At 40.2% G+C, this 27,984-nt stretch overlaps 1 protein-coding gene across 1 annotated transcript; it reads right to left on the reverse strand.

Moving 5' to 3' along the window:
* Positions 1 to 5,356: 5,356 nt before the first annotated feature.
* lpcat1 (lysophosphatidylcholine acyltransferase 1) lies at positions 5,357 to 27,887 on the reverse strand. Its single transcript, XM_084562937.1, has 14 exons — positions 27,726 to 27,887; positions 20,813 to 20,952; positions 19,226 to 19,440; positions 18,380 to 18,492; positions 18,174 to 18,234; positions 13,711 to 13,769; positions 10,767 to 10,801; positions 10,415 to 10,469; positions 10,142 to 10,224; positions 9,906 to 10,031; positions 8,603 to 8,756; positions 7,758 to 7,856; positions 7,547 to 7,688; positions 5,357 to 7,071 (listed from the first exon to the last, which is right to left on the reverse strand). The coding sequence occupies exons 1-14, from the start codon at positions 27,810 to 27,812 to the stop codon at positions 6,938 to 6,940; spliced, it is 1,503 nt and encodes a 500-aa protein (XP_084419063.1). The 5' UTR covers positions 27,813 to 27,887; the 3' UTR covers positions 5,357 to 6,937.
* Positions 27,888 to 27,984: the final 97 nt, after the last annotated feature.

The raw sequence follows: 27,984 nt of genomic DNA on the forward strand, positions 1-27,984 counted from the left end.
CCACTGAAATGCAGGATATTTAAATGATGCCAGCTAAAGAGAACGTCTACAGTGACACCAAGGCTGTAAAACATAGTTACAATTACTGTAACGGTTAAGAGAGGAGAGATGACGGAATTTGACAGCAAAAAGGGATGTTCAAGGTCTCAAGGTTCTACTTAAACCTTGAGACAATGATAACAACTTCAAAGGAGTCCTCAGATTCAGAAGAAGTACAGAGACTTACATAAATAATACTTGTACAGTCAGATTCTTCATTAATTGGACAATTATGTGTGCAGCATATGGCGTTAGTCTGTAGGCACGGGTCCATTTATGTATTATCTTCTTACCTTCTTCAGTTTCAAAACATAAGAACGCACATAAGATGCTTGAGCAACACAAAAAATTCAAATCAAACTCATGCATCTTTAATAATTATTCTAATCTATTCCCACACACATGCATATCCGTAGCTGTTTCCAGAGATATATACGTACTAGTCTGTCAAATGAACAACCCAAATGTGAGGACTTTATAATATGAATAAAAGAAATATAGCATCAAATGAACAAACTCACAAACTAATTTACTAGCTGGGTTAAGGTTAAATAAAGGTGAGACTGTAGGCAAGTGTTAAGGATCTTTTACATTCCTCCATCTTTTTTGTCTGGTATGTACATTGTTGCCATAAGAGATATTATGATTCAGAACAACCAGAGCATTGTTTCTAACTATAGTATCTGATCCACTCAAGGACTCATTGATCCAACGTATTGATCCCACAGTTTGAACCATTTATTCACTTCCTTTAAATTCAGAATCAGAACTGAATGTGTTAAAGGTCTGGATTTAAATAAAGAAGGAGCTGTTTTAAATAGAAAATGAACTGTATAGACTGTGCATGAACAGATAAGGTGTTCATGTAATGCATAGACACAGACTGTGTAGCATATATTGACTTGTGAGGGTAAATAAGAGTCCGTGCATATGTGTGTGTGATGGGTGGGGGGGGGGTTGTTTGTGAGTACTTTTTATGTATTTATTTGTTAATTTCTTGCACAAGATGCCTCCAGTCGTATTCTACTGTTGTATGTGCTTTCTAGAAAATTATAATAAAATCTTAATTTATATTTTTTCAATGTAGCCATGTCATTTGAACCCATTACCTATTACTTTTAGCTAACCGTGTGTTTTCTATAAATCTTTATACAGCTTTGTGTGTATCAACAGGCTGTTGTGTCTTTAGTCAAGTGACTCGTGACATTTAATATCCTTCCTTTGCCGAGTGCAGACACTCAGCTCAAGAGCACTGTCCTTCACAGTCCTCAATCAGAACAGCAACACTCATCAAAGAACATTTGGTTATATATTACTGTCAGCATTCAGTATGACTATTTCAGTCTGGTCCATTTGTTTTTTCACCATTAGGGCAGGGAGCAGCGGGGAGGAGGCTGAGTGGGATCACAGACATTTCCCTGTTCTTCCGGAAAGTGTTGATGAACTTGCAGGACAAATTGTCCCCATAGGTTCAAACCATAGACTGTAAATAAAGATGTACGCCAAAGCAAGTAGAGCTCCCCCTGGTGCCTGGCTGCAGTATAGGTCATAAGCTCCACCCCCTCCATGTTAGTGGATGGGCCTTGGGCCAAACTAAAACATGAAAGTACATATCAAAGAACTTTTCAAGGATGGTTTCTGTCATTTTAGGTAGTTAATCTAATACTCACGCGTATTCAAGTGTAATTTTTTTTTTTCTGATAAGTTTCATTTTAGTTATTTGATGCTCTAGAAACAATTAAACAAAAGCGCAAGTAAGTCTGGAGGAAGTGTGGGTGGGTCATCGTTAACGTGGCTCCGCATGTCTCCACTCTCGGACCGTACTGCACAGACTCTGGCTCCAAACTCACAAGATGGTGCTGCCTTCATCCCTGGGAAAATGCCGTCAGTTTGGCCAATGCAAGGAAGTGGGGATGTGTTGTCCATATTTATGTGCAGTCAGTAGTTCAAACTCCTAAATGTTTCAGTGTGCTCACAAGTTACAGTAGTAATTCACACTTTAACTTTCCATTTTGATGGCCTTGTACATTATTGGAATGAAGCCCACTGAGCAGTCTAACAAAAAAAAAAAAAAAAAATAGCAAAACAAAACAAACACTGGAACAGCTCGTTTTGTGGCGTCTTCCACTGCCACTTATGTGTGAACTTGTTTCTTCTTAAGATACGCTGTTGGAGAGATGGAGTATTTGGTGCAGGAAACAGTTCTTGGATCTTTATTTTATTATTTTTTTTTTTTTTTTGCATTGACATTGCCTTCTTTTATCTCTTACAGATGGAGAAGGATAAGCAAAGCCATTCATGTAACAGCTTTTATCAGCTGACTGCTACATGAATCACTGTTACTTTTCAGCAGTTCAGAAAGCAACAATGGTGACTTTTATTTATATGAAAATGTCATTGAATTGAACAGGCACCTCCAAAACTGAAGGATGTTTACAGTTGACAAATGCAAACCTCAAATTCAATCAGCAGTTATTTTAATGAACATTTTTTTTTATCCTTTTTTCCGTTATCCAGGTGGCTTTAAAGTACATCCTTGGAATAAAAAAATATGTTTAATTGTTTACACTAGAATAATTTCTAGGTTTACAACTGGTAAAGGGGTTTCTAGTTCGTTTTATTTGGTTTGGCCTTCTTCTCATAAGGTGTTGACCTGGCCTCCAAATTCACTAGATCCCAAACTGATCAAGTAGCTGTGGGATGATCCACAGAGGCCCCTCCCCTCAACCCATAGGACCCAAAGGCCCCCACTAACAACATTCTGTTGCCAGACACCACAGGACACCCTCAGAAGGTCCATGTCCATTCTCTGATGAGTCACAACTGTTTTGGAGGCACAAGAGAGACCTACACAGTATTCGGCAGGTGGCACAATGATATGGCTGATGGGTGTATTGCTTTTATTTAGAACACGTAAAGGAGACCTCAACCAACACAGTATGTTTGTTAAGTTCCTGTTACATTTACTTAATAATTGAATAAACTCACTGTAACATTTAGTCGAAACTGACTCAGTAATTTCTTCACACTCTCAACATGGCAAAGAAAAACTTCATTATAGTCTCTTTATGTTTAACTCATGTCATAAAATGTATATGGGGAATTTACAAATAACGGGAAAAAAAGGCCTAAAATGGCAGATAGAGAAGTCTTGGAACAATGTTGGACCTCAGAAGTGGCCAACCGTCTATTATTCCACCAAGAGCATGGTAATGAGTCATCCAGGAAGTCACGAGAGAAACCAGAATCCAAAGTAGGACACTCACCTTGATAAAGGTCAGTGTTCAGAATTCTCAAAAAAATATAATCCACGGGAGAGTGATGAGGTGAAAATCACTGGTAACCCAGAAGAAAATGAAGGTATTTTTAGGTTTTGACATACCTTGATGATATTCAAAGTTTTTAAGAAAATGCTTTATGAAAGCCTGGCTGTTTGAACGATGGATGTTGTCATATTTGGCCTAAATCAAACACAGAATTTTGCAAAAAGAATTGTACACAGTATCACAGGGGCGGCTGTGGCTCAGTAGGTAGAGCGGGTTGTCCACGACCAGAGGGTTAGCGGAATGTGCCACAAGTGTCCTTGAGCAAGACACTGAACCCCCAGTTGCTCCCAGTGTGTGGCACTGGTGTGTGAATGTGTGTGTGCTTGTGTGAGCGAATGGGTAGATGTGTCTGTGACTGTTAAGCACTTTGAGTACCAATAGGTAGAAAAGCGCTATATAAAAGCAAGGCCATTTACCATTTACCATCTACAAAGAGGCATGGGGGAGGCAGAATCATGTTCTGTTGCTCCAGGACAACAGGGAAATGTATTCTGCTCCAACAGGAAATCCTGCTGGAGAAAGTCAGTCTGGGAGTTGAAGTTTGAATACAGCTGGGTTATGCAGCAAGACAGTGATCCCAAATACAACCTTGGAATGGAATATAAAGGAAAGTGGAAACTGGCAAGAAATTAAAGTTTTGGAGGGACCATGTCAAAACCCAGACCTGAACCCACTAAGAGGCTGCGGCGAGACCTGAACAGAGGAGTTCATGCTTGCAAAGGCTCCCATGTGGCTGCAGTACAGCAGATCAGTGTTAGAAGAACTAATACAGTTCACAGTAGGATAAACATGTGAAAAAAAGAAGGCATTCTCACTATGGGCCACTCATCAATATGGTTTCATTCATTTCAGCTTTTTTTTTTTTTTTTAAACCAGGCATCCAATAATATTCACAATCTCTCTTTCTCTGTCTTCTCACTAATTAGTTGAGTGCGCTCACTAAAAAGCATAAAATCATAATATGCATTTTTTTTTCAAAGTAACTGAGCTGCTCCACAATCTTTCCATGTACCTTTTGGCAGCTGCAGTGGAAACCCTGGAGTGCATGTACCCTTGATTGGGAATAACTGAGCAAAATCCCGTTTGATAAAACATTTACACTTACAAATCTTTGATTCAAAATATTGTAGCTGGCAGGCCACACATCCACAACCTGACTCAGAGAAAAGCAAACAGGCTAATTTCCAGGCAACAAGAGGCTCATCCACTTGGCCTTTACAACAACAATAAATAACTGTTATCTGAGCTGGATCCTTGACCCTGCAAAGTACAGTTACCACAAGGGATCTCCGGTGGGTGTACTGTGATGTTTCCGTAACTACAGTCATTGGGATTAGGTCCAGGTTTGTGTTTACTGTAGGGGGGATTTTGCTTGGCCAGGAGGATGGCTGGAGATGGATCCCTAAATACTGTGAACAGATTCCAGCCCTCCTATGTGAAGGGCCGTGGGCTACAGCTGCTGTCTTTTTATGGCAGATTCCTTTGAGGCAGGAGTATCTGAGGGAGACTGCAGAGAGGCACTGCTCAATGAGCAATTTATATGTTCTCAACAAAGCTTCTTCTTTAGAGCCTGGAGGCAGGTCTTAATTGTTAGACGTGATATCTCCACTCTCCCTCTCCTCTTTCTTTGACTGTTTTCTTCTCCCTCCTCCCACCCTGCCTCCCTCCAGCTATTAGGAATTGGATTTGGAGCAGAACGATCCATTTAGTCTCTCTCCTCCATCTCTATCCCTCTCTCCCTGCTTCCACACCTCCTCTGTAGGTTTCTCTCATCAAAGCCCAGGCTTAATCTGTCTATTTTTACCTGAAGGAATGAAAGGAAGGGATGAGGTAATGCTTTTCCTGTCCATCAGGTGGGCAGTGGTGCATGGGCTCTCTGGTGTGTATAGCATAAGGAGCTAGCACCATCAAGTGGACTGAGAAGAGAAGAGCCACCATGAATGACATAGGCTGAGTGCAGCCTACTCATTTACTTACTGTGTGGTGGCCAGTATTGATCAGAGGAGAATATAAAGTCCCTGAGAAGTGATTATATGGACTGAGGACAAAGGTGGAGGAAAGAGAGTAATTAACAAACTACAACTATGAATAGTTTTAGTACAAGTGTGAACCTCTGGATTCGCTCGGCACAGAGATATCAAACCACACTGAAGTGAATGTGTGAAAGCAAAGCTCCATCTAGTGGATAAAGACAGTAAATGACAACCTCAAAATCAAAATGATTTTATTAGCATAATATGACCAAAGAGCTTTGATTTGTGCGTTTAAGACGGTTATCGAGAAATGAAACTAGAACATTGCAGTCATTCATAAGATACAAAATGTGTCAGTACAGCGTAAATCGTCTGAAATCAACATTTAAACCAGCACAGAAGTGCAAATACTGTTGATATATGGTATGTATTTGCCGCTTGTACAGAGATTTGTTAATCCAGAATTGAATTTGGAAGCAGCTGCATTTTTGGAGGAAAAATGACCAGTTTTTAAAAATTGCCACTTTTATATTATTCATCAAACTACTGTACCGGTGGAAACTTTTGGACCTGGAATTCATGTGGATGTTACTTAGACAGGTACCATCCACCTAGACCAGACCAGGCACCCCCACCCCATGTGGATGGGGTGAGCAGCAAATCTAATGTTAGCAACACATCCACACTAGTTCATTGTTTGGCTTCCACGCTGGCTGCCACCGTATGACTATGGATAAGTAATTCATACAACCCCATTTCAAAGAAACTAAGCTGTCTCTTTAAGCTTTTTGTAAGGCATTTACAACATTGTGCATTTAGAATTTCACCGTTAGCTAACACTCCAAACAGCGGCTGTCTGAAAAACTACAGAATGTCATAATTTGCAGCTCAGAAGATCAAAGAAACACACTGTCTACACTCACAGTGTTTTCTCTCTTTGATGAAAAAGACTGTCAATTCAAATTGTGAGGTAGGAGTGGTTTTCCTTCCAAGTTAACTTTTACCACAATCCCTAGGACTCTGAGACAGCTGATAAATATGTTCCAAGTCATTAGTGTGAACACTTTTTTGCTCATTAAATAACAGGGTTGCCATTGCCTAAAGTATTTGAATTCACATCTTTGGTATGATAATCCAGACTCATCACTGAACGGCAGCACGCTGTATATTTGGATCCATTTAACCTGAAAATTTCTTTATTGGTTTGGATGAAACTGAAGAGTAGCAGAAAAGGGCTAGCGTCCATTTACCTGAGTTAATGACAGTCCTAACCTTCACACTTCACAAGTCATCCATGAGGAGAATAAAAACACTCCTCTTTTTACCTACTGATTTCTTAAATATTTATACTAAACATATAAGAAAATAAATTTAAATAAATATTTGCAAAATGTTTTAAAAAATGTCAATCTTAATTAATTAGAAATAATGGAAGACAAAAAAATAGCTGAGAACTGAAATAAGACATGAAGTACACATTCTTACCCTTTCTAACAACTTTGTTTTTTCTCTACCTGCACTTAAAGGCACAGAGGTGGCAGGCTGGCTGCAGCATCAGGAGATGCTTCCGTCACGTAAATGGTGGGAACGGTCCGTAATCTAGTCAGCCTTGTTGTGGTTTTGGCCGTTGCAGCTCTTAGGCCGGCCGAAACAGAATTTACGTGGATGGTCTTTAAAATCGAGGCAGTCCAGGACGAAGCGCGGATGCTGCTGTATAAAATGATGGAGCACGTCTGGGGAAAAGGGGGGGAGAGATTGAAAAAAAACATTCTGTGTACTTTTTAGCGAAGAGGGAGTGGAATAAAGTTTTAATTAAAAATTTAAGGCGCAACATTTCAATATTTAATTCGTTCTTTCATTTAGACGGTATTACTATGATAAGATTAAAAGCTCCTGGCTGTATACGACATTTAACATTTTGTACAGATGGAAAATCTGCAGTGTTTTATGGGAAAAGGAGACAAGAAAAGAGACTACAGACAAGCTTTGACAGTTTCTAGAAAAAGCAGATGGTGGTTGTAAAATCTCTTCAAACCAACAGATGGTATTTATCTTCTTCAGTAAAGATAAGATGAAATCAGATGTGACGGTGACAGCACAAAGTGGGGGACACATTGACATACTCCGTGCTGTCAATCATCTCTAACGAGTCCTCCTTTTAAACAGTGCCACTGTAAATAAAAACAATGAACAAAAACCGGGTCTTACCATAAGTGATCCTCCCCGTGTCCTGGCCCTCAAGGGTTAAAAACAGACCCGAGAGTTCCACTTCCTTCACTCCCAGCATTATTTCCAAGATGGCCACCAGCTCCTCCTCTAGGATTTCTCCATCCTCCTCGCTCTCATACATCTGCAAACCGACATTTCTTTAGTGTAATGCTATAAAACATCAATCAAATTCAGTGGTAAAAACGCTTACCTTGAAGGCCAGTTTGAGGGTGTCCATTGACTTTGAAGGTTGATGAACAGTAGACAGAGCGATGACGTAGTGTCTGATGTCGATCTGTCCATCTCCATTCTGGAAGCAAAATTATCTCAGTGAGCCAAAGCAGATATTGTTTCCATTTCAACAAAACTTTCATTATCTTTAAGTAGTATCTAAACTTAGGTAGATATAGATTTTCTGTGTTTTAAATGGAATGTGGATTGCCTTATGCCTTGCCTTATGTGATCAGGCTCACAGATCTAGTAGACTGTCATCACAAATAGGACATATGTATAAAAGAACAAACAAACAAACACTGACCTCATTAATGTGCATTGTCAGCAAATGTAATGATTTAATGTCTTTATGGAGTACTTGTAGAGAGTCAAATCACCTTTGTCCTAATAAACCAACTAGCTTGTTAATCTGAACTTGTCTGCACAGAGTCTTAGAGAATTACTGTAATTTCTGGGGTATCAGTGTTTAATAAGCAATAATGTTTTTTGTTTTTTTTAAATAAAGTGCTCAGTAAATACATTTTATGATTATTACATTTATGCAACAAGATTCTCCAAACCCTCACTGTTAAAATTATTTTTAATTAAGCTTGTCCATATTGAGGAGCTGAGTCATTGTCAAATCATACAACACCCTTTAGGAAACCAAACACAGCAGTTAAAACCTTTGGGTGTTTAATTTAAGTGAGAAATACTTACCCTTCTTTCAGTTAAAGAAAGAAACTAAACCCAGAATGTAAAACAATGTGTCTTCTTGTACCATATCGTCCATATCCACTCACAAACAAAGCTTTATTGTTCCTTGCATGTCTTAGGGTTTACCTGATTAAACATGCTGTGGACTTGTTTAAGTGTATCTGTAACTGGTAGGCTGATGAACTGAGCAAAGTCCTCCAAACCCAGTCTTTCCTCATGAAGCTTTTTGGCTCTCCTGGCTTGCTCTTCAAGGGCCTTGTCTGAGGTCCCTGTTCTCACTCTGTTACAATAAGGGAAAGCAGAGAAAACCACATGTTTGACACACTTGTGTACAAAGTTTGGTACATTCAATTTGGTTAGCTTGCAGAAATCCCACAAACTACTAGCATTTTAAAAATAACTCAAGCAAACAAAGTGTGAGGGATGTATTTTATCTGCATTGACACGGTCAGGCGTGCTGGTGCACTGTGACTTGCACTGGTGGGAAATTGGAGATTTAAATTTACTCAGGAACTACCAAGTAAACTTTTTGAGGTACTTTACTTATTTTCATGTAATCGTTGCTTATGACTATATTCCACTATGTACGTGTTATATTTAGTGACTACATGCAGATTAAGACTCATAATACATTCTAAATTATGAGTACTTTATGCTATATGTTGATGCTCTAAGGACCAGTAAGATAGCAAGTACATTTTCAATAAAATATGCATTTCAAATGGTACGTTGAAGTTGATAAGTAACTGTGAAAGCAATTCCAGCACAAAGATCAAGTCTCATTTTGAAATAATTAATGCTGGCACATACAGTAAACTCGCACAGGATTTTATTGCAAAAGAAATTTATATAATTATATAATCTAATTATGGAACACAGCATGCTTAGTTTTTGGAAGATAGTTAAATTAAAAAACTTGATCTTTTTGCATAAAATGACATGGTTAAAAGAAGTATCTGGTGAAGAAGTGCTTACTGTTCCAGATGATAAATTTAGTCTTATGACTAAGAATCATATGATCACAAGTATGTTATTATGGCTGTGATTGCAACATTTTTAGGACAAACAAAGCAAGAGCTGCTCCTACAATGTCTCTATTTATCAAACATTTATACCTCTGGTGTTCAAATGAAATGAAAAAATACATGCAGAAAGCTGATTTTATTAGTGCTCTTTAAAGTGACACTAATTATCACCCTTTTGACTCCCTTATATCTTCTCTAATTAACAAAAAAGTTACACATTATGGCTCCTTGCACCTTATTATGCTATTTGAATGTATTTAGCCTTGAGAGGAAGATCTCGCTGTGTGTGTTTCTGCCCTGCCACCATTAGGTGTCAGTGTTTATACACCTTTATTGCCCCAACGTTTTGAATCACACCCACCCACTACCAGTTCAACCAGTCAATCCAGTCTCCCTCAACTCACCCTAAGCGATACATTAGCTGGTTAAACTCCAACAGGCTGCTGTAGTCATATATGCGCAGAGGGCCCCGTGACAGGCTGATCTCACGGTCATCAAATGACAGGTTTGTGAGGGGCAGATCCAAAGCCCTGTCAGGACACAGGAAAAAAACGTAAGGTCTGTAAGTTTTGGGATTACTAAGCAAGAGTGTGCAAACACTCTGACGCAGATCAAGGCAAAGAGGTTAATACACACTCACTTGGCCATGAGCTTTCTGACATTATTGGCAAACAGAGCAGGATTTTCCTTCTCCTCGTCTGATGGAGTATAAACAGGTAAGTACTACAGAGAGAGAAAGAATGTAAACTCATTCGTTCTGTCATAGCTCTGCATTGAAGCAAAACATAATAAATACAAAAATCACACTGGATGACTGGCTAATACAATTTAAATTTTAGGCTCAATTTGAAAAAAAGACTGATGATATTGATACAAAAAACAAAGCACATTTACAGATTTTTGGTTTACTCACCTCAACCTCCATGGAGTTATGAAGCTGGCACAGAGTAAGCCATAAGATCTTGAACCTGCAAGAAGAAAGAAGTAGCTCTGTCTAAACATGACGAGATGGCATCAGGAAGAGTAAATAATGATGAATTGAGACAAGGCTGAACAGATGGTCATAGATACTGCAGGTTCCCCTACAGTATCTTACCGCGTTCTTTTCTAATGGAATACAGGTCAGCGGTGTTATAACCACATACTTAACTGAGGGTGAGTAGAAGCTCTGTGTATGTGTGTGTGTGTGTGTGTGTGTGTGTGTGTGTGTGGTGTTTGGTGTTTGTCAGTGTGTGGGTGTGTGAATGAAAGACAGAAACACTCACGCTCCAGGACCTTGCCATGTCCATGTAACAGTATCCTGTGGAGAGGGAGAGGAAAGAGGAAATGGCTGAGAACAAACACAAAGACACCTCACGAAGGCAGTTTCATACAACTGATATCTTACTGTTGATCATTGCCTGAATACTGATAGCTGTATCGATTATGCAGAAATCTTTTAAGCCAGCATGCGAGATTACAGTTCTACTGTCATTGCTGCAATCTTACTTTACATAAAGTCCACCCAAAAACAAGTTTGACTTATTGTTACTTTACTTCGCTGAGCAGAAATATTACATATTCATTTAATTTCCGTAAAGAGGAAGTTTCTCTGTGCAGAACCTTAAATCTGAGTTTAACAATGTATCTGTCTGTACATATGCTGAAGCATATCATATTTGTATAACTAGCTCGAAGGTTAATGCTGTGTTTTCAGATCAGATTGTTTTTTTGTTTTGTTTAGTTTTTTGCGCCGGCTGAAGCTGGCAGCTGCTTGCAACAGCTCTTACTCGATCTCTCTTTCTTTTTTTCGAATTTAATTCACTTTTTGTGGAGATTATTTTTGTATATACTTTTTCAGACAGCATTGCACCGGCCGGCGTAACTATGCAAGAAGCGGCCAGCGTGCGCATTGTTTACAGGAGGGAACAGCTGATAGCCCTGCGTAGCGCTGTAGTGTTCCCTAGGGACAGACATGAGATCCTCACGGAGATACTTCATAAGACCCGCCGTGGATGCCGAGCAGGAAAACAACATCGAGAAAAGAAGAGACGCTTCACTTCTCAGCACTGTTCTCCCCTCCGTTACCATGGGCAACGTGAGATCGCTGCCATATAAGACGTTCGAACTGGCCGCACTCTGCAAGCTCTGTGGTGGCGTCGGCCATCCTGTGTGGAGTGGTCTGCTGGAGCAGTGGCATAGCAGAGAGGGAAAGGAAGAAGCTGGATAAGATCATCAGGAAGTCCAGCTCTGTCCTGGGCTGCCCCTTGGACTCGGTGGGGGAAGTGGGTGACAGGAGAGTTCTGGCTGAACTGTCCTCCATGCTGGACAATGAGTCCCGCCCCCTGCACGGTGGCCTGGTGGAGCTGAGGAGCAGCTTCAGTGACAGACTGCTTCACCCTCGATGTGTGAAGGAAAGATACAGAAGGTCTTTCCTTCCTGCTGCTGTTAGGCTCCACAACGAGCACTCCTAATATGTCCAATATATCTGTGCAATATGTCTATCATCTATTCTATCTCTGTCATTTCTGCATGCTGTTGTAAACTGCAATTTCCCCATTGTGGGACTAATAAAGGTTTTCTTATTCTTATTCTTATTATTATTATTATGATAGATGGGAAAAGGCTTGTATTTATTAATTCTTTTCTACCTATTGATATGCAAAGCACTTTACAATCACAGTGTCACACTTACCCAATCGTTCACACAAGCACACACATTCGTACACTTTCACACACCAGTGCCATACCTACAGTGACGTGGCTGCATACTGTAGGAGACTGTATACTGCATTTTTCATACAGAACTCAATACAGAAACTCCAAGTTGGTTAAAAGGTTTCAAGGCCAACCACTGTATATGTGAAGATGTTGAATAAAGGCTTTTGTTCACTCAAGCAGGGAACAGGGTGGAGTCTGAGTGTTCTCATGGGAGGTCACCTGAGTCAGTGTAGATGTGAAGATTAAAAAAATAATAAAAAATGGTGATGTGGCATTAGGAAGAAATGGGAATAAAATACTTCTGCAGCCTGCCCCTCCTGCCGGAGCAGCCAAAGGGCAAATATGTACATAAGTCAATGGTGAGAGAGTAACTGTGCCACTTTAAAGATAATGTTGCGAGTTAAGATAGTTCAACTTTAAGTTATAAAACTGTTGAAGTACAAGACTGCTTACACACCATAAAAGTGGTGTAAGTGACTTCACCATCACTTTCTCTTAGTGCCTGTGTTACGCTGCATCCTGCTGGAGATGGCTGTGGCCGTCAAGGAGTGTGATTGTCATGGGGTTGGGGTGCCTGGTCTGGTCTAGGTGAGTGCTACATTTGTAGCATTCACACCAATGCCACGTCCGAAAGTTTCCCAGCAGAACAAGGCATTGTCACAATATGGTCAATGTTATTCACTTCACCTGTCCGTGGTTTAAATGTTATGGCTGATCAGTCCCAGTGTATCCAACAGAAGTTTGTCTCTCTATTTGTTCATGTGTAGTACAAAGTGAAAGAAACAGTTAACCGCCTGAAGCTGAAATGCAACAGTACATTGTATTCTGATCTGACCTGCATTACCAATATTATCTCAGATGCGCCGTATCAACTTCTTTTCATGATTTTTGGTGTTTCAGTCATAGTTACAAAAAGTGTTACTAGTTGAGTTATTTCCTGTCCAGTTGACCACCCTGTCTACAGTACTTTAACATACAGACATAGATGGAATGGAAATCAATAAGGCTTGTGTAGAAAGAGAAAATCTGGACAGGAACACATAAAACTAGGGATAAGTCATTTGACCTGCTTAACTGCCTTGTGGTGCCATGATGGTCACAAAAATCAACGCAGTGACTACATAAGTGCAGTGACAAAAGCTTTCTAGGGAAACAGACAGGAAAAGCTAAGTAATAAGAACTGCATAAGTCATGAGAGAGCGAGAAGAGGTGCAGAGAGAGAGACATGACACCTGTGTGCACTTGTGTGTGGGATGTGTGTGTGAGAGAGAGAAAGAACAGGATGAAATATCACCCTACTAGAACATGAAGTCATTCAACACAAGAGGAAGACACACTAATGTGGAGGAAAGAAACCATTACATCATAGGTGTGCCAATGTGCATGGGTGTGTGCGTATATACAGGTGGACTCAAGTTAAACATGAACTATGTCCAAGGTTGCCAGTATAGAGCAGACTTCAAAAAGAAAGTGGAAGTAGAAGATTAGGGCAAGATGCAAGACATTTACCAGTTTGTTTGGGTAGCGTAGTACCACTGGCTGCACAGGGAGTCCTGGGATGAAAGCACCTGAGAAAGACAAGAGAGGAGGAATGTGGTGGGAGATAAACAGAAAAGATTTGTTTTTAAGTGAGGTGAACACAACAAAGAGTGACAGAGTGATGTACTGGGTTAAACTGTGTGTTCTGGCTTAGATGAGAGAGACAAGCAGTCAACCTTAGGATAACCTCTAGCACTGGCTGGCAGCCTTTCTATTGAGATTATATTATGTCCTGTTGATGACAGCTGAGCTGATAGGAGCAACATGAAGTATTTATCCCTGGACAAAGACCTATTTGAGCTATTGTGTGGCATTTGAAAGGACATATATTATTACATATTACACATATATTACATATAAAATGAAGGCTTATGCTTTAACAATATAATATATCATTGTGTTATAGATATGGCGAAGGTGTTAGCCAATGGTTCTGGTTTATACATCCAGCAGACACATTGCAACATAAGCATTCATTCTAAGTCATGTTATTGACACCTGAAGTCTATAGACTGAAGTCAGTATTCACACTTATTCTGGCTTCCACTAGCCTCTGGGGGAAATGTGTGTTTTTAGATGCAACATGGTCCTACACTCTACGTTCACTGGCTAGTTGCTAACTTCATCTGTCTGGCATTAGCACTGGGCACAGAGCAAACATTAGCTTTATTTATATATAAGCTATTGTGATGAAAACATCTGCCATGTGCTATGGTAATAGCACATGGCACTCGACCAACATTTGTGGCTCAAGCTAAACACTAAGCTAGACACTAAAACACTTCACAGGCTGAAGAGAAGTACAGAAATGTTTTTTGTTTTTTTTGTTTTTTTAATTGATATGTTTTGGTCATTAAAAGTTTGAGATCAAATTGCCATTGTCACAACTGATCATATTCAGTTACTGATTTGTGTAGCTTTAACTGATGTAGAACCAAACCAAAATTCATTATTCTTACAGTTTGTATAAATTGTGTATTTTTTCTACATTTTTAAATGGACCATCAGATAACTGCTACAAAACACGTAGCCTATATACATGTGAAAAGGTATATAATTAAAAAAGGCCAAGTCTGGTTTCAACTTTAACAAGACGCCTGTTATGGTGTTGTACTAATAAAATTCCCAAATCAGAGAACATTATCAGTGATTACTATAGTGTTATGAAATTACATATATAACACATTCCATCTTAGTGGCTGTAATCAACAATAAATGGTGATGACTGGATGAAATCTGATTTTAAATACAACAGAAAATGATATTGTTCAAGCTTCACATGAGAACATAAAAAGATCACTGCCTGCTGCGTCTGAGCAAATGGGACTGTGGTAAGAGGGCAGAAGGGTGGAAAAGAGTGAAAATAAAAGAGGCAGTTTGAAGTGAGAAAGGGACAGAATGTACAATGCCTGGCCAAAAAAAAACATGTCACCACCAAAAAAAGAAAAAAGGTCACACTCTCTAATATTTTGTTGAAGGGCCTTTAACTTTGATTACAGCATGCATTTCCTGTGGCATTGCTGTGATAAGCTTCTGCAATGTCACCAGATTTATTTCCATCCAGTGTTGCATTCATTTTTTCACCAAGATCTTGTGTTGATGATGGGAGAGTCTGACCACTGAGCAAAGCCTTCTCCAGCACATCCCAAAGATTCTCAATGGGGTTAAGGTCTGGACTCTGTGGTGGCCAATCCATGTGTGAAAATGATGTCTCATGCTCCCTGAACCACTCTTTCACAATTTGAGCCCCATGAATCCTGGCATTGTCATCTTGGAATATGCCCGTGAACATCAGGGAAGAAAAAATCCATTGATGGAATAACCTGATCATTCAGTATATTCAGGTAGTCAGCTGACCTCATTCTTTGGACACATAATGTTGCTGAACCTAGACCTGAGCAACTGTAGCAACCCCAGATCATAGCACTGCCTCCACAGGCTTGTACAGTAGACACTAGGCATGATGGGTGCATCACTTCATCTGCCTCTCTTCTTACCCTGATGCCCCCATCTCTCTGGAACAGGGTAAATGTGAACTCATCAGACCACATGACCTTCTTCCATTGCTCCAGAGTCCAATCGTTATGCTCCTTAGCAAACTGAAGCCTTTTTTCCAGTTAGCCTCACCAATTAATGGTTTTCTTCAGGCTACACAGCTGTTCAGTCCCAATCCCTTGAGTTCCCTTCTCACTGTCTATATTGAAATGCTCTTACTTTCACTATTAAACATATCCCAGAGTTCTTCTGTTGTTTGTTGTTTTTCTTCCATTTGATTTCACCAAACGTTTAAGTGATCGCCAATCACGATCAATCAGGATTTTTTTCTCAACACGAAGACAATGGTTCCCCACTATCCTTCCAGGTTTCAATAATACGTTGGACAGTTCTTAACCTAATTTTAATAGTTTCTACAATCTCCTTAGATGTTTTCTCTGCTTGATGCATGCCAATGATTTGACCCTTCTCAAACAGACTGACATCTTTTCCACAACCACAAGATGTGTCTTGTTTAAGAAATGATTGTTTAAGAAATGAGAAGCTACTCATTGCATCAATTGGGATTAAATAACCAGTTGCCGGCTGAAAGATAATCACCCATGCAGTAATTTTCCAATAGGAGGCTAATACCTATTTGCTTAGTTAGATCCAGGTGGCGACTTTTTTTTGTCCATGCACCAGGGCAGTGGCACATTAACACAGACACAGAGACACATGATGATCTGTTGTGCTGGGAGCCAGTGATGAGACATAACTAGAGGAGACACTTCCAGAGAGAACTGGTAACACACAACAGACAGATGAAGCTGGGCAAAAACTGTACAACGAAAGCAGGACAGAGTGTGACCAACGGGGCTTACTGGGAATGACAGAATTACAGACTGGAAGAAAGGGGATTAGGCAGAGCAGGCAATGGACAATGGCATACAACATCATGCACGCGCACGCGCACACAGACACACAAGCAGAAAAACAAGTACCAAAACAGATGTGTTCAACAGTTATGTGATGAAGTGTCCTGGAGCAAGAACCTCTAAACCTGCAGGGCCAGCATTAAATTAATCTGTCCAGACATCTACACCTGGAGTTGGCAGCTATGCAGTCAACTCCATGCATAAATAATCAGTACAAGTCCCGCCACACTAAATGAAAGGAATACTGAACAAATTAAATCTCTCTGTTAACACCACCAAATACCTTTCTGGGCACTGGTTTGCACAGTTATTGCATCGGGTAAACAAAGAGCAACAATTATTATTTGTACTTTATGTAGCAGACATATTTTGTCATTTACAAAGAACTACAACTGTTGGTTTCCAAACAAAAACATCTGAGAATCTTTCAAACTCATACAATTCACAAATGCAGTACTAAAACGCTGTATTGTATTATATCATTTGCCTCTGGTTGGTCTCTATCTGGGAGAGAGTTCTGGGTAGCAAGCTAGCAGGGCTGTGTAGCAGCACTATAGTTGTGTTGTTGTCACATACTTGATCACTTGAAAATTTGAAGTCAAAAAGAGAAATGGTTCACTTCCACTTTCTTGCCAATTTTACAACATGCATCTATTTTATGCTGCTCACCATCTATGAATAAGCTTGAACAACAAAAAAAAGTCTAAAGCAGTACAGACAAGCAGGAAACTAATGTCAGCAATACACGTCGACAAAGCTAACATACTGACTTTTAGCATAAAGAGGAGGTTTTCCTTTCTGCCATATAGTACGTCATGTGCCTGCGTGACAAGAATTAACACTTTATACTAGCAGGTGGTAGTAGTCTGTACTTGTCAATAAAATCATAAACTATAAGAACTACTATTAGCTGGGAGGCCAGGAAAAACTGCAAACCATCACACAGAGATGACTTTGTCAGATCCGTGGGTCTGCAGTTTACTCATCAAAGTGTAAATGTTGTAAAATACTTGTGTATTTGAATGTTCAGGTTAGATGAAGACGAAATGGGAAAAAAGCCTTCTCTGTGCCCTTTGAATGTCGTCGTTTTGTTCACTTTTGTCACTTCCATTTCTCTGCTCGTGCAATGATTTGCCAAGTTGATCACCAGACTAATCTCTCTCAGCAATGCACACCACTGCTGATTCAACACGCTGAATCAGCTGAAAATCTGCCAACAGGGGTTCGACTAGTGAAAACGCTGGCCCTAAACTCAGAATCTAGGGCCAGACGAGCATCAACAGCAACTTTGAAGTTATTCATGTTGACTGATAAAATAAACAGAATTATAAGAGAAAATAAGAGGAAAATAGGCATCAATCTGTCATGATTTTCAGTTCACAAAGAATAAAGTTGTGTTTTAAATAAGACTTTTATCAAGGTAGGGTAACTTGACACTGATAAGGATAAACACACAAAACCAGATTATCTTCTATATAGTTTTATGATTAACCTAAAATAGAAAAAGGACTGAATACATACCAGCCTTGAATAAGATGAGACCTGACCTGTTGGTGCAGGTCCCCTCTGGGAATATCATGATCTGGAACAGACAAATCCCCATTAAGGCACTCAAACTGACACAAGTAAATGCACTGTACTCATGCTATCACCTTTCGGTAACAAGATGATGTGAGCAGGGGTCAAATCTGTTTGTGTGCATTTTCATGTGCATACTCATATTTTACCTGAGGCCACTTCCCTCCAGAGAGGGCTCTTCGCTTGATCTCCGCTACAGTTTTTCTTCTTGAATCCTGGTCTGACCGAAACACAAACACTGGCCTGATGTAGCTGATCAAAGCTGGGAGAGCAATGATGAACGGGTCGATTTGTGATGTAAACAAGACATGAGAGAGAGAGAAAAAATTGTTATGTTTCAGAACTTACTTCACTAATCAATTGTTCTTGTAAATTAAGGGTAAGAATGTTATTTCAGGTACTGTCAGACATACTGAGCCATAGAGGTGCATGTTAACTAGCCACTGAGATAAATTATACATCTGTAAGTTTGACCACAGAGCATGTGCTATTTTTGAATCTTTTAAATTAGATCACCCATTTTTACTAAACAATAAAACATGCTTACATCCCTGTATATGCTTAATGGATGAGATTAAATTGATTTTCTGTCCTTTTTTTAATTTATAGACTATTGCTCTGCTCGAACAGATGACTCAGACAGCAAACATGGTTTAATCTCTAGCCAATATTCTGCCTTATCCTGGACATACTGCCTGCTTTAAAAGCTGAATGTAAAATAAAAACTGAATATGAGTTTGGAAAAACACAGAGTTAATAAACATAGTGTTTAATCTGATTTCCAGGATAAACCACAAAAAGTGTAATTAACACTTTATTATTCACAATTTAAATTCAGTTTAAATATAGTTATGTAATATATTACAGTAATTCAGACACAAATTTAGAAATATACATATATTAACATATATATAACTTGTGTAGACTGTTTGAAAAGCTATGCGAGCTCAAGCTTTATTAGATCTACGCAAGATTTTGCATTTACGTTCACTTACTGCCCCAGACTGGAATGCTCCTGCTCTCCAGTTTGGTGACAATGGAGCACATGGTCATGGTGACTGGGATGGCATCAAAGTAAGTAGAATGTGGTGCCACCGTGAGGATGGGAACTTCAGAAGGTGGCGCCCGTTCTCCTTTCACCTTGACCCAATGGAAACCTCCGCAAAACCACATGGCTCGCATGATTACTCGTAGACACAGGTCTATACACCTGATAAAGCACAAATAGAGATTTACACATTTCTGTGTGGTTCCATACACACTGCCCAAAAAAATTAAGGAACACTTTTTAATCTGAGCATAGCATCAAGTCAATTAAACTTCGGTGATATTGATCTGGTTAGTTAAGTAGCAGAGGGGGTGTCACTACCGGTAGCATGAGGCGATATCTGGACCCTACAGTGCTTCACAGGCAGTCCAACTCCTCCAGGATGGCACATCAATACATGCCATTACCAGAGATGAGTCGCCCAGCACAGTCTTAAGAGCATGGAGGAGATTCCAAGAACTCTAGGAGAGCTGAGCAGGGACGTAGGAGGTCCTCAACCCATCAACAGGATCGGTAGCTGCTCCTTTGTGCAAGGAGGAACAGGGTGAGCACAACCAGAGCCCTACAAAATGACCTCCAGCAGGCCACTGGTGTGAATGTCTCCGACCAATCAATCAACATCCTCCAGTGGACCCTGTGCTCAATGCCCGGCATCGTGGAGCTCGATTGGCATTTGCCATAGAACACAAGAATTGGCAGGTTGGCCACTGGTGCCCTGTGCTCTTCACAGATGAGACTAGGTTCAAGTCATTCAGCATGACTGCTTTGGTTGTGCGTCAGTGATGGTCTGAGGAGGCATATCCATGGAGGGACGCACAGACCTCTACAGGCTAGACAAAGACACACTGACTGCCATTAGGTACTGGGATGAAATCCTGGGGCCCATTGTTAGACACCTACGCTGGTACAATGGGTCCTGGATTCCTCCTCGTGCACGACAGTGCCCGGCCTCATGTGGTGAGAGTATGCAAGCAGTTCCTGGAGCATTGAGGAATTGATACCATTGATACCATTGACCGACCTAAATCCAATAGAACACCTCTGGGACATTATGTTTCAGTGTATGTTAAAAGGGTGTTTACCTGTCAAAACATTTTTATCAACTCTCCATTCCTTTAGTGTGTAAGCTAGTACTCCCTGTGTGCATTACTGTGTATTTAAAAGTGTAGGTGTTCACAAATTCACATCATAAGCAGTCACTTTAAGCATACAGATTTTATGATTGCCCGGTTAAAGAAATACCAAGAAATATCCAAATCCCCAAAAGTGATATGTTAATCCAGCTGTTTAATTCTAGATATTCTCAATATAAACAGATTCACTGTACGAAATGATATCAGAGCAGTCATCAGCAGACACAAAACAATCAGCTCGGCAAAACAAAAGGCTTGTTGGTCTTGCACAGTCTAACTAATGGCTATTTATAGGATCTTAAAAACTTCACACATTTCCGTGCAATCTTGTATGTTATGCACAAGCTATTTTAACACTTCCATCACACTCACAAATAACAAACAAATATTCACCAACGCACCTTCTCCACCAGTACTGCGGCTCAATGTCAAAGTCGGAACGTCCCAGGGAGGCTATGAAGGCAAACGGCCATGCCAGCAGCATGAAGAAACACACCAACAGCAGCCGCACTGGAAAAACCGTTACCGACATCAATCCAATCTGAAAAGAGATATAAATATAGACATTCAGTGAGCCAGGTTAAGTGTGCCCAGACATATAGAGTCACTTAGTTACTGTTACAATGCATTTCCACAACTTATTATTCACTGCAACATTCCTGCCAAACAAGAATTACAGAGTCCAAGCACCCTGTACATTTGTTTACAGCAGATAGATACACCTATATGCTCCTCCGTGTCAAGAGGAGGAGTCTCACATTCCATCTGTTCCTCAAGAAAGACACAAGCACGCACCCACTAATCACACTAACATTCCTGATCTAATCACACTTTCCTGTGTAGGAACACCTGGAGCCCACAGGCTTTTACGTCCACTAGGTTATCAATACCACTTACCTAATGTCAACAGAATCTGCAGATATATAAAATGTCTTTTAATAGATAAACAAGCATTAATATGATCCCCAAAACCACTTTTAGTTACATGGGTATTGTTATTGATTCCAAGATTTATTTTCAACACCCACAGAGATTCTGTTGTGTAAATCAGGGCCTGCTAGATTCTGCTCAAGGTTTCTCATGGTTTTTTCTTGCCACAGTTGACTTTGTGCTTGCTCTGGAGGTTTCAGGCCGGGTGTTGTAAAGCGTCTTGAGACAATTTGCATTGTTATTGATGTTATTTAAATAACATGTAACTGAATTCTTTAGAGATCCATACAGAATAATTGTTTTTACTTGACTTGAACCTTCTGCCTCATGCTTTCCCTTTTAAACTTATTTACAATATGTTTCTACTGATTTTCCTTGGTCAGACTTTTTTTTTTTCTTTTTACAATTTATATAATTCTTTACAATTACTTTGTTTACAGACTTTTTTATGCAAACCTAACATTCTCCTAATTCAAATCTAAACTGCTCAACAACAACACAAGGCTTCTTTGATTCTGAAGCAACCGTAACAAATGCAGTGTCTCTGTCACAGCTGTCTGCTTCTGTGAAAGGTGACCAACTTAACTGAGATCTGGTGGAGTGGTAAATACAATGTAATGACGTGTCCACTGACCATAAAGATGGACGAACCCTCTGGGGAGTCACCCATGGGACTCCTGAAGTGCGCTTTTGGAGATCAGTGTGGTGGCACCAGCCATTGTTGTCTTGGCAGAGCCCGTCTCCGCTTAACTCCCGGCTAATTTAATAACTGGCAAAGAGATGGAGCGTGAGAGGAGCTGTGGCAGGCGGGTGATGCCTTGGCAAACAGCTAGACACCTGAGACAGCCCTCTGTCACTCAAATTGGCATCTCCCTTAATTATGCATAATTTTAAGCCTTAATAATATGTAATTGAGTTACATGAGTTACATGAAACTGCACATACATTTGTCATAAATGGCGGAATTATCTGTGGAGAACAAAACTGTTTCTTGTACCAGGCTGTAGGCATTTTTAGTTGTGCTTTAAGCCTCTGAGGTTGCTCCTTGGTCAGGAGCCTCTTGGTCGAAGGCTAATGAATCCTAGTGAATAAAGCTTTTTAAACAATGTAATCAAAATTGAGGAGTGTGCTGACAGTTTACAATATGTACTGTATACTAGGCCAGAAATTAGATAAGGCAAACAGTGTGCGAGTTCAAACATTGGTCACACGGTTTAAGTATTGTCATTTATATAAAGTTTATTAAAGCCTGAGGTCCACAGAAGAGATGATAGGTCATCTGACTGACCCGTCATGCCTTTTCTCTTACTGTGTAATGAGAGAGATGTGGTGTGTATGTACTAGCAGGGTCACAAAGCCACGGCCTCCAGTGTAAATTCGGACTGTGTGACATTTTAAGCTCCTTTCTTCTAGTTGTCTAACCTCTCTTACAAATCTTCCTCCCACGCTTTCATTGCAATCCCTCATACCAGGCTCCTTGTTGTAATCTCCAATCCCGAAGGAGTTCCTCTCCTCAACTATCCATCATGCCATCCATCCGTCAATCTTTACACTCCGTCTGTTTGCTCAGCTGCACCTTCATTTATCATTCTGCTGTCCTTTCAAATGTTATCCTACTTTGCACTGATGTGCTCTTTGTCACCACTCAGGGGAGTCATATCTAACCTCCCCTCCCTTCCTGTCCCATCTTTCCTTTCTTCGCAGTGTATTTCTCTTTCTGGAGGAGCCCAGGTGCACACTTCAGGGCTGAATTAATAAATAAACAGCAATGGGGCTGATTTATGATGCTCTAATGCCTCTTCCTGACTCTCAACCCCCCATGCCTGTGCGTCATCATCAGAGCTTAACAAATCCATCTGGGAGGATCCACTGACATTTTCACAGGAGGTGGCATAAGAATGAGCTGGGGCAGGGCAGAGGGGAGCAATTTCGAGTGTTTTATGGGCGCAGACGCCAATCTACAGCTGATGATTTGAAATCTGTAGTAGAAAAGGGGCTTCAGTAGTGCTGGGTTCAATTGTATCACACAGCCATGTTGGAATTAAAAAGTGACATGCTAGTCTTTTTGTCTTGGCACATCTTTTTGCTCCTGTACCCCTATTTGGGCATAAAATCTACCCACCTGTTTTTACACACCACTCCTCATGAAGAGTACAACTCCTCAAAATGACTGTGGTCGAAATGGTTTCTAAGTAACGGAAAAGCTGAAAAAACCTTAATGATGCCATCAGTGCTAAATTTAATTATGCCTGAAGCATTGAAATTGTATCAAAAGGGGTGTGTTGCAAACTTAGTGCATGAGGTTTGAAAGATTTTATTAAATAAGGGCATTTACAAAGGTTTAGGAATATTGTTACATTACGGGAATAGATGAGATTGCAGATTGACTAGAGACGAAAAGCCAGCCTTTGTGGCCTTGCCATGACCTTTGTGGCAAATCTTTTATCTTCCTTATGATAATGTGGTGCCTTCATTACCTTCGGTGCATCTAGATAACAGACAATTTGGTCTAGGATTCTGGTGTGTTATGCAGCCAGTTCAGCCTTTAGTAGGGCTGTGGAGCAGACTATAGAGGTCAAGTAAGCACACATTTCTACCTCATTCTCCAAACATTCAAGTTAAATATATATCTATAGAAAATATAGCAACAAAAAAATATATATACTGACACAAGCACGCTAGTAATGCACGAATGGGTTCTGACGCCAATCCAGTGCATGCATTAATCATCCACCTGCCACCCCTGAATGAATTATTTTCTCTGATTTAAGGACTTGCACCCCATCACATTTCTCAATGGGATACGTGTAAATGTGATGACATGGTAACAGCATTCTGGTTTTAAATAAACATTTATTCATAACAAAAAAAAAAATTATTTTTCTGTATAAAAGAAAAGATGAATGTTTGTTAATTCATGTCTGATTAGATTGGCATTTGGCATCTCACTCCCACATTAACCACAGATATAACTGCAGTCTGCACAGCATACAGAGGGAACACATTTATATTTATACAATTATATATTAAAGTTTGACTGTGCTTATTCATTTAGTTATCCATTTTTTAAAAAAAGCTAAGACTTCTGTTGTAAACAATATTTAAGAGGTCCTGGGATGGCACAAGAACCTCCAGCTCAAATTTAGAGCAGCAGTAAAGCGGCCAGGGGCCACTGACCCCCCTGAGGGGCAGGTATCTAGCCAAGCAGCAGGAACAGGACACTACAACAAATGGATGTTACGTTATGATGTTTGTTTTGCTAAATGTAATAATTTTCTGAAGTATTCTGTTGCCGTTGTCATCTCACTCTAACCAGCCCTGGCAGACGAGTTTCACCCAATTAAATCAGAGTTTCTATTTCCCCACTGTCGCCAAGTGCTTGCTCAGGAAGGAGGAATTCTAGATTTCTGTCTGTGATAATGTAAGGTCTTGACTTAACTATGTAAAGTGGATTTAGATAAATTAAGATTTGATAAACTTCATACACAAATAAAACTAAATCATACTAAATCTGTTTTTGCAGTCCTAACTGCTTATTTTAAAACAAAAAGTATTTCCAGGCCTCCACTGACACCATTTTCCATTGCGATGCCATACTGTATAACACTCATCTCCCTGGGTAATGTGGATCAGTACAATTTTAACTGCTCTATACCCTGTAGTGATAGCTAATTGCTCTTGGATAATTGTTTTCAGTGAGCCAGGTTAAGTGTGCCCTGGTTTCCACCTGGGGGCCAGGAAGCACTCAGTATGCCCTACTGTTTGTCAGATTCAGGCAGCGTGTCAAGAAAGATGAAAAACCAAGTAGTTGGAATGGAGTTCACCAGATCAGAGCCAAAGGTGACAGACAGTACCTGTTACACACATATTGTTGAAGCCAAATACAGCATTAAATATTGTCTTAGTTAAGAAGCTCTCTATCAAGTCACTCTCCAGCTCTGCTGAAAGTCACAGGTATTTTGCCTGCAAGCTGGAGAGCTCTCTGCAATGTCTGTGTTATTCACTGTTCAGCAATGCGTGACTCAGCTGGAATGAGCACTACTATAGGCCTACATCTGTTTCACTTGTTGACCTAGTTGATCTACAGGATCAAGATCATGTTTGCTAGAAGAGCGGTAGCAAGAGAGAGAAATGTGCTTATGCGTCAAGACGTCACTTCTCTACAACAAAACCCACGGATTGAATAGCCGAATGAATGCATGTTATGCAGTGGTCATAGAGCCATCTAAACAGCAATACATCTATTTTTAATTTGAATTTTAATTCTTCTTTTGTTTGGTTTGTTTCCATTCAGGCAGAGCTCATGTTTGTTTTCATAAGTGCGTGCAACACATGTGGCGAGTGGAAAAAAAACACACCTCACTGCCACATTAGAGGCAGGCAAGGTGGAGTGAACCAGCTTACATTCACTGACACGCTGCCGTCATCTGGCACAGACACACAACTGTTTACAATCTCCTGCAAACTCCAACTGAAAACCTGTTAAACACATTCTAATGAAGATGCTCTAATAGCTAGAGAAGCACGACAAGGAAAAGGTGTAGTTAGAGCAACCAGCAAAACAAAGAGAAATAGCCATGTATGACTTACTACAATAAACACATACAAAACCCAATGGGCAAAAAAGCCTGTTTTTACCATTTACAGTGGAATTTTAATTGGTGGGAACCAGTGTTAACACGAAGGCCAAGTTCCTGAGCCTGGTGTTTTATATGTTTTGCTCTGAACGAAAGCCAAGCATTGTCACTGGTTTCAGCAGTTTCTTTAAAAATGTGTATTCACTTGAAAGTGAATAAAACCATCAATAAAACAAGTGTTTCATGTTCGTATATAAAAAAGATAAAATGGCTCTTTCAGTTGATCAGTCTGGCTATTTGTGTGTTCAAGACATTGACATGCTGTCAGCTCACCCTACTAATCACTAAGCATGTGAATCTATTGATCCATTGCTTGATTGTTAAGGATGTATTTCAGCCACACTGCACTCCTCCAGCAGGGATCCCATTGATTTTTGTCGATGGTTCAGGGAGGTAGCCACAGCTGTATGTGTGTAACAGACCCCGCAGATTGTCTCACCTGCACTTTTATAATCATGTCTGGCTTTAACATCTTACGTGTGCTACCACTATATTCAGGTAAATTGGTCAACATTTTAGACTAAAGAGCCCAGATGTCTGGGTTCTTCAATACTGTTGTTGGATTTGTCGTCACGGCAATATCTCCATAAAGCCAAGCCTACTCAAGGGCAAGTTTAATCAATGTAAACAGGACAAGATGACAAACTGAGATGGCTTTGTTCAAGGAAATCCAGCGGTGATTATGCCATTCTTGTATTAGTTGCTATCACTACACTGATAATAAGAGCATTTTAAGTATTGCACTCAGCAGATCCTTGATCAACCAGCTCTGACAAGCAACGTACTGAAAATGTGACAATGTACACATAAAACGTTTTAAGCTATCAGATTGTTTAGCCCTTTAGAAACACTACTGGCCCGTGCGGGCTGGGTGAGTGAAAAGAAACAGAGAAGTGCGGACTCATACAGAGGAAGTCCAATGCATGCCAGTTTGAGTAGCACATGTCAGATGATTCGATCAATACAATGTGCTTGGGGTGTATTTTGTGTGAGCTCTCACCAATGAAAGCAGGGGCGTATTAAAAACACAATGCAAATATCCGATATGCAAATGGGGTCAATCAAGATTCACCTCTGGCTTGGCACCATCCATCCAGCAGGAAAATGTGACTTAGTGGTCTTATAGTGATAACACGTACAATCCAATGCAGCACATGGGCCAGCACCGCAGACACAAAACTATACAGGTGTGAGTGGGGAAAAGAGCTGTTGGCTAAATGAGAGATTGCACAGGTGTCCCTGTTATCTCTGAGGCTACAGACTTTTTTTATATACTGTATATATATTTCCCATTAGCAGTTTGATTTAACGTTTGAAGTGATCTGTATTTTCACTGACATTCAAAGAGGTACATCAAACTGAGCTAAGACAACTGGGATAAACATAAATGAAATATATGTGCTAGGTTAACAAATCCTGAAAGTTTATGGAAGTGAAGAACAACCAGGAAACACTGAGATACTATATTTCCTAGACAGACACAACATTTCCCCTGCAGCTGCCAGTCATGAAGGACGTCTCCTTGCTTTTTATGACAATGTTTATATATTATTTTACCAGAGTATCAACTTACCCACAAAGCACGTCATGTCACAAAATAGCCCACACAAGGTGGGTAAAGTATAGCTGTGGAAAATTGACAAAATACCAGCAGCACTAACTACACACGGTACGTTGAAAATAACTTTAGAGGACGAAAGAAGATGTTTAACGACACACACACACATGGTAGCATTTGTTTTCTTACCTTTATTTTCTCTGTCACGGTGAATTTCGGTTCGTGGAGAAATGGGTTTCTGCCCACTCTTGAGGGGTAACTGCTGGACGTCTGCATTTTATGACAAGCTGACACCCAGGCAACTAAAGAAAAGTCGGGTCCTAATCGTCCTGTAAGCGCTGAGTGAGGAGTTCACTGCGCTGTTCCACGCCGTCTCCCTCCCCTGACCCTGGCACAGACTGATGCTGCCTGGCTGGGCTGGGCGGGGAGGAGGATAGCTCTTTTACTG

This window comes from Chelon labrosus (assembly GCF_963514085.1).
Source record: "Chelon labrosus genome assembly, chromosome: 16".
NCBI classification, from domain to species: domain Eukaryota; kingdom Metazoa; phylum Chordata; class Actinopteri; order Mugiliformes; family Mugilidae; genus Chelon; species Chelon labrosus.